This window comes from Zonotrichia albicollis, chromosome 3 (genome assembly GCF_047830755.1).
Source record: "Zonotrichia albicollis isolate bZonAlb1 chromosome 3, bZonAlb1.hap1, whole genome shotgun sequence".
Taxonomy (NCBI): domain Eukaryota; kingdom Metazoa; phylum Chordata; class Aves; order Passeriformes; family Passerellidae; genus Zonotrichia; species Zonotrichia albicollis.
In genome coordinates, this window is record NC_133821.1 from 1,820,041 (window position 1) to 1,827,862 (window position 7,822).

At 44.8% G+C, this 7,822-nt stretch overlaps 1 protein-coding gene across 42 annotated transcripts in view; it reads left to right on the top strand.

The window, feature by feature from the left end:
• PTK2B (protein tyrosine kinase 2 beta) overlaps positions 1 to 5,660 on the top strand; it is a 128,107-nt gene extending 122,447 nt beyond the window's left edge. For 40 of the 42 annotated variants that reach the window (XM_074536421.1, XM_074536418.1, XM_074536416.1 and 37 more), the window contains one exon: positions 4,976 to 5,248. In XM_074536421.1, the coding sequence (XP_074392522.1) occupies positions 4,976 to 5,182 (207 nt within the window). In that variant the 3' untranslated portion in view covers positions 5,183 to 5,248. The other 2 variants (XM_074536378.1, XM_074536379.1) reach the window with 2 other exon arrangements.
• Positions 5,661 to 7,822: the final 2,162 nt, after the last annotated feature.

Consider the following 7,822-nt stretch of genomic DNA (forward strand, 5'->3'; position numbering starts at 1 on the left):
TTCCTACAAAATTCCTGGAATTTCCTGCAAAAACTCCCGGAATGTTCCAGAAACCTTTCTGGTTTTTCAGATCGAGGGCACGCAGCGGGCGCTGAACAAGGAGCTGGCGGCGCTGATCGCCAAGCTCCGCCTGGCGCAGCAGGGAATCCCTAATTTTCTGGGAAAATTCTGGAATTTGCTGGGGAAATTCTGGAATTTCCTGGAAACGTTTCCTGGGGAAATTCTTGAATTTTCTGGGGGGGAAAATCCAGGTTTTTGGGAAAAAAAATCATGAATTTGCTGGGAAAATTCTGGATTTTTTTTTTTTTAAATCCCAGAATTTCCTGAAAAAACTCCCAGAATTTTCCGGAAACATTTCCATTGCAGATCAAGGGCGAGCTCCGCCTGACCAGGAACTTTTGGTGGTTTCCTTGGGAAAAAAACCTCAAAAATTTCCGGGGAGAAATTTCCTAGAAAAATCCGACAATTTTCTCAGAACATTACGGAAATTCCTGGGGAAATTCTTGAATTTTCTAGAAAAAAAATTCTTGAATTTTCTGAAATTCCTGGGAAAATTCTGCAAGTTTCCTGGGGAAATTCTTGAATTTTGTGGGGGGGAAAATCCAGATTTTTGGGACAAAAAAATCCTGAATTTGCTCTGAAAATCCCAGATTTTTTTTAAAAAAAATCCCGGAATTTCCTACAAAAACTCCCGGAATGTTCCAGAAGCTTTCCCATTTTCCAGATCGAGGGCAAGCTCCGCCTGACCAGGAACTTTTGGTGGTTTCCTTGGGAGAAAACCTAAAAAATTTCTGGGGAGAAATTTCCTAGAAAAATTCCAGAATTTTCTCAGAACATTACGGAAATTCCTGGAGAAATTCTGGAATTTTCTGGGGGAAAAATCCAGGTTATTGGGAAAAAAAAAATCTTGAATTTTCTGGGGGGAAAATCCAGGTTTTTGGGAAAAAATCCTGAATTTACTGGGAAAATTTGCTGGAAAAATTCTGGATTTTTTTTTAAAAAAATCCCAGAATTTTCCACAAAAAAATCCCCGGAATTTTCTGGAACCTTTCCCATTTTCCAGATCGAGGGCACGCAGCGGGCGCTGAACAAGGAGCTGGTGGCGCTGATCGCCAAGCTCCGCCTGGCGCAGCAGAAAATCTGTAATTTTCTGGGAAAATTCTGGAATTTTCTGGAAACGGTTCCTGGGGAAATTCTTGAATTTTCTGGGGAGGAAAATCCAGGTTTTTGGGACAAAAAAATCTTGAATTTGCTGGGGGCAAAATCCAGGTTTTTGGGACAAAAAATCTTGAATTTGCTCTGAAAATTCCAGAATTTTTTTAAAAAAATCCCAGATATTCCTACAAAAATTCCCGGAATGTTCCAGAAACCTTTCCCGTTTTTCAGATCGAGGGCACACAGCAGAAAAACCGTAATTTTCTGGGAAAATGATGGAATTTTCTGGAAAAATTCTGGAATTTCCTGGAAACGTTTCCTGCGGAAATTCTTGCATTTTCTGGCAGGGAAAATCCAGGTTTTTGGGACAAAAAATCTTGAATTTTCTGGGAAAATTCTGGATTTTTTTTTTTTTTTAAATCCCGGAATTTCCTGCAAAAACTCCCAGAATTTTCCGGAAACATTTCCATTGCAGATCAAGGGCGAGCTCTGCCTGACCAGGAGCTTTTGGTCATTTCCTTGGGAAAAAACCTCAAAAATTTCCTAGAAAAATCTCAGAATTTTCTCAGAACATTACGGAAATTCCTGGGGAAATTCTTGAATTTTCTGGGGAGGAAAATCCAGGTTCTTGGGAAAAAAAAAATATTGAATTTTCTGGGGGCAAAATCCAGGTTTTTTGGGAAAGAAAATCTTAAATTTCCTGGGAAAATTTGCTGGAAAAATTCCGGATTTTTTTTAAAAAAATCCCAAAATTTCCTACAAAATTCCTGGAATTTCCTGCAAACTTTCCCGTGTTTCAGATCGAGGGCACGCAGCAGAAAATCCGTAATTTTCTGGGAAAATGATGGAATTTTCTGGAAAAATTCTGGAATTTCCTGGAAACGTTTCTTGGGGAAATTCTTGAATTTTCTAGAAAAAAAAATCTTGAATTTTCTGAAGTTTCCTGGGGAAATTCTTGAATTTTGTGGGGGCAAAATCCATGTTTTTTAGGGAAAAAAATCTTAAATTTGCTGGGAAAATTCTGGAATTTTTTTAAAAAAATCCCGGAATTTTCCACAAAAAAATCCCCAGAATTTTCCGGAACCTTTCCCGTTTTTCAGATCGAGGGCACGCAGCAGAAAATCCGTAATTTTCTGGAAAAATTCTGGAATTTTCTGGAAACGTTTCCTGGGGAAATTCTGGAATTTTCTAGAAAAAAAAAATTTTGAAAAATCCAGATTTTTTGGGACAAAAAAATCTTGAATTTTCTGGGGGCAAAATCCAGGTTTTTGGGACAAAAAATCTTGAATTTTCTGGGGAAAAATCCTTAATTTCCTGGGAAAATTTGCTGGAAAAAATCCAGAATTTTTTTTTAAAAATCCCTGGAATTTCCTACAAAAACTCCCGGAATTCTGTGCATAAATTCCTGTTTTCCAGATCGAGGGCACGCAGCGGGCGCTGAACAAGGAGCTGGCGGCGCTGATCGCCAAGCTCCGCCTGGCGCAGCAGAAAATCCCTAATTTTCTGGGAAAATTCTGGAAACCTTTCCTGGGGAAATTCTTGAATTTTCTAGAAAAAAAAAAATCTTGAATTTTCTGAAATTCCTGGGGAAAATCTTGAATTTTGTGGGGGCAAAATCCATGTTTTTTAGGGAAAAAAATCTTAAATTTGCTGGGAAAATTCTGGAATTTTTTTAAAAAAATCCCAGAATTTTCCGCAAAAAAATCCCCGGAATTTTCCAGAAGCTTTCCCGTGTTTCAGATTGAGGGCACGCAGCGGGCGCTGAACAAGGAGCTGGTGGCGCTGATCGCCAAGCTCCGCCTGGCGCAGCAGGGAATCCGTAATTTTCTGGAAAAATTCTGGAATTTCCTGGAAATGTTTCTTGGGGAAATTCTTGAATTTTCTGGGGGGAAAATCCAGGTTTTGGGACAAAAAAATCTTGAATTTTCTGGGGGGAAAATCCAGGGTTTTGGGACAAAAATATCTTAAATTTCCTGGGAAAATTTGCTGGAAAAATTCCAGATTTTTTTTTTTAAAAAAATCCCAAAATTTCCTACAAAATTCCTGGAATTTCATGCAAACTTTCCCGTGTTTCAGATCGAGGGCACGCAGCGGGCGCTGAACAAGGAGCTGGCGGCGCTGATCGCCAAGCTCCGCCTGGCGCAGCAGAAAATCCGTAATTTCTGGGAAAATTCTGGAATTTCCTGGAAACGTTTCCTGGGGAAATTCTTGAATTTTCCAGGGGGGAAAATCCAGGTTTTTGGGGAAAAAAAATTTGCTGGAAAAATTCTGGATTTTTTTTTTTTTTAAATCCCGGAATTTCCTGCAAAAACTCCCAGAATTTTCCGGAAACATTTCCATTGCAGATCAAGGGTGAGCTCCGCCTGACCAGGAGCTTTTCGTGGTTTCCTTGGGAAAAAACCTCAAAAATTTCCTAGAAAAATCTCAGAATTTTCTCAGAAAATTACGGAAATTCCTGGGGAAATTCTTGAATTTTCTGGGGGAAAAATCCAGGTTCTTGGGATAAAATATCTTGCATTTTCTGACGGGAAAATCCAGGTTTTTGGGACAAAAAATCCTGAATTTACTGGGAAAATTTGCTGGAAAAATTCTGGATTTTTTTTTAAAAAAATCCCAGATATTCCTACAAAAACTCCCGGAATGTTCCAGAAGCTTTCCCGTGTTTCAGATCGAGGGCACGCAGCGGGCGCTGAACAAGGAGCTTTTCGTGGTTTCCTTGGGAAAAAACCTCAAAAATTTCCGGGGAGAAATTTCCTAGAAAAATCCCAGAATTTTCTCAGAAAATTATGGAAATTCCTGGGGAAATTCTTGAATTTTGTGGGGGGGAAAATCCAGGTTTTTGGGATAAAATATCTTGCATTTTCTGATGGGAAAATCCAGGATTTTGGGACAAAAAAATCGTGAATTTGCTGGGAAAATTCCGGAATTTTTTTTAAAAAATCCCAGATATTCCTACAAAAACTCCCGGAATGTTCCAGAAACCTTTCCGGTTTTCCAGATCGAGGGCACGCAGCGGGCGCTGAACAAGGAGCTGGCGGCGCTGATCGCCAAGCTCCGCCTGGCGCAGCAGAAAACCCCTAATTTTCTGGAAAAATTATGGGATTTTTCTGGAAACGGTTCCTGGGAAAATTCTTGAATTTTCTGGAAAAAAAATTCTTGAATTTTCTGAAATTCCTGGGAAAATTCTGGCAGTTTTCTGGAAAAATTCCAAAATTTCCTGGAAAAACTGTGGATTTTCCTGACAAATTCCAAAATTTCCCGGGAAAATTTCTGCAATTTCCTGGTGAAAAAAAATCTGGATTTTTCTGGGAAAAATCCGTAATTTTCTGGAAAAAAATCCAGAATTTTTTGAAATAAGTCTGGGTTTTTCTAGGAGAGTTCTGGAATTTTCTGGAAAAAAAATCTGGAGTTTTCTGGAAAAAAATCTGTAATTTCCTGGAAAATTGTAGAATTTTCTGGGAAAATTATGGAATTTTCAAGGAAAATTTCATGGGAAAATTTCTGGTATTCTTTCAGAAAATTCCAATATTTCCTGGAAAAAATCAGGAAAAAATGCTGGAATTTTCTGGAAAAATGCTGGAATTTCCTATTAAAATTCTAGAAAAGTTGTGTGAAAATTCCAGACTTTTCTGGAAAAAAATTCTGGAATTTTCTGGAAAAACCCAGGATTTCCTGGGGGGGGGGGGGGAATAATCCAGAATTCTCAGGAAAACAAAATCCCAGAATTTTCTCCAAAAAAATCGTGGAATTTCCAAGAAAAATACTATAATTTCCTGGAAAATTTTTGGGGAAAAATTCCCAAAATTCTCCCATGTTTCAGATCGAGGGCACGCAGCGGGCGCTGAACAAGGAGCTGGCGGCGCTGATCGCCAAGCTCCGCCTGGCACAGCAGAACCGCGGCTCCTCGCTGGCGCCCGAGTGCCGCCGGCTGATGCTCGGCCACGCCCACGCCCTCGCCGTCGACGCCAAAAACCTCCTGGACGCCGTCGACCAGGCCCGGCCCCTCGGCACCGCCCCCCCCGAGTGACCCAGGAGATGGAACCTTCCGGAAACGGGAGCGGAAATCGGATTTTCCCTCGGCACCGCCCCCCCCGAGTGATGGAGATGGAACGTTCCGGAAACGGGAGCGGAAATCGGATTTTCCCTCGGCACCGCCCCCCCCGAGTGATGGAGATGGAACGTTCCGGAAAATTGGATTTTCCCGTGGTTTATTGCTTTTTCCGCTCCAGGAGGGAAATTGGGTTTTTCCGCTCCGGGAGCGAAATCGGATTTTTCCGTGGTTTATTGGTTTTTCCGTGGTTTATTGGTTTTTCCACTACGGGAGGAAAATTGGATTTTCCCGTGGTTTATTGGTTTTGCCACTCCGTGGTTTATTGGTTTTTCCGCTCCGGGAGAGGAAAATCAGATTTTCCCGTGGTTTATTTGCTCCCGCTTTTCTTCTTCCCGCTCCTCCTCGTTCTCTTTGTGTCTTGTCAAACATCGCGATTTGGAAAATTGTTTTATTTGGAAAAAATTGAAGTGATTGGGTATTTATTTGGGAAAAAATGAGGGTTTTTGGGGTTTTATTGGGATGGTGGGATCACGGGATGATGGGATGGTGGGATTTTAGGATCATGTCCATGTCCCTTCTGCACGGACCATCCACAGCGTTGTCCCTGTCCCACGATCTCCTGGGATGGTGGGGTGGTGGGATCACGGGATCATGGGGTTATGGAGTCACAGGATGGTGGGATCGTGTCCAAATCCTTTCTGCAGGGACCATCCACAGCATCTCCCACAGCTTCCTGGGGTGGTGGGATCACAGGATCATGGGATGGTGGGATGGTGGGATCACAGGATGATGGGATGATTGGATGGTGGGATCGTGTCCATGTCCCTTCTGCAGGGACCACCAGAACCTTCATCCCTGTCCCATGACCTCCTGGGATGGTGGGATCATGGGATCGTGGGATGGTGGGATCATGAGATGATGGGATGGTGGGATCACAGGATTATGGGAACATAGGATCATGGGATGGTGGGATCGTGTCCATGTCCCTTCTGCAGGGACCATCAAGCCTCTCTCTTCCTGTCCCATGACCTCCTGGGATGGTGGGATCATGAGATGATGGGATGATGGGATCGTGTCCATGTCCCTTCTGCATGGACAATCAGAACCCTCATCCCTGTCCCATGACCTCCTGGGATGATGGGATCACAGGATGATGGGATCATGGGATGATGGGATCATGTCCATGTCCCTTCTGAAATCTTATCCCTGTCCCACAACTTGCTGGGATCATGGGATGGTGGGATCACAGGATCATGGGATCGTGTCCATGTCCCTTCTGCATGGACCATCGAGCCCCTCTTCCTGTCCCACAACTTCCTGGGATGGTGGGATTATGAGATGATGGGATGATGGGTTCATGGGTTCGTGTCCATGTCCCTTCTGCAGGGACCATCAGAACCCTCATCCCTGTCCCATGACCTCCTGGGATGGTGGGATCACAGGATCACAGGATCATGGGATGATGGGATGATGGGATCATGTCCATGTCCCTTCTGAAATCTTATCCCTGTCCCACAACTTGCTGGGATCATGGGATGGTGGGATCACAGGATCATGGGATGGTGGGATCTCAGGATGGTGGGATCACAGGATGGTGGGATCACAGGATGGTGGGATCATGTCCATGTCCCTTCTGCATGGACCATCGAGCCCCTCTTCCTGTCCCACGACCTCCTGGGATGGTGGGATCACGGGATCATGGGATGGTGGGATTTTAGGATCATGTCCATGTCCCTTCTGCACGGACCATCCACAGCGTTGTCCCTGTCCCACGACCTCCTGGGATGGTGGGGTGGTGGGATCACGGGATCATGGGATGGTGGGATGGTGGGATCATGTCCATGTCCCTTCTGCACCGACCATCGAGCCCCTCTTCCTGTCCCACGACCTCCTGGGATGGTGGGGTGGTGGGATCACGGGATTATGGGATGGCGGAGTCACAGGATGGTGGGATCGTGTCCAAATCCTTTCTGCAGGGACCATCCACAGCATCTCCCACAGCTTCCTGGGGTGGTGGGATCACAGGATGATGGGATGGTGGGATGATGGGATCGTGTCCATGTCCCTTCTGCACCGACCATCGAGCCCCTCTTCCTGTCCCACGACCTCCTGGGATGGTGGGATCAGGAGATGGTGGGATGGTGGGATCACAGGATCATGTCCATGTCCCTTCTGCAGGGACCACCAGAACCCTCATCCCTGTCCCACGACCTCCTGGGATGGTGGGATCACAGGATCATGGGATGGTGGGATGGTGGGATCATGTCCATGTCCCTTCTGAAATCTTATCCCTGTCCCACAACTTGCTGGGATCATGGGATGGTGGGATCTCAGGATGATGGGATGGTGGGATCACAGGATCATGGGATCATGTCCATGTCCCTTCTGCACGGACCATCCACAGCATTGTCCCTGTCCCACGACCTCCTGGGATGGTGGGGTGGTGGGATCACGGGATGATGGGGTTATGGAGTCACAGGATGGTGGGATCGTGTCCAAATCCTTTCTGCAGGGACCATCCACAGCATCTCCCACAACTTCCTGGGGTGGTGGGATCACAGGATGTTGGGATCATGGGATGGTGGGATCGTGTCCATGTCCCTTCTGCAGGGACCA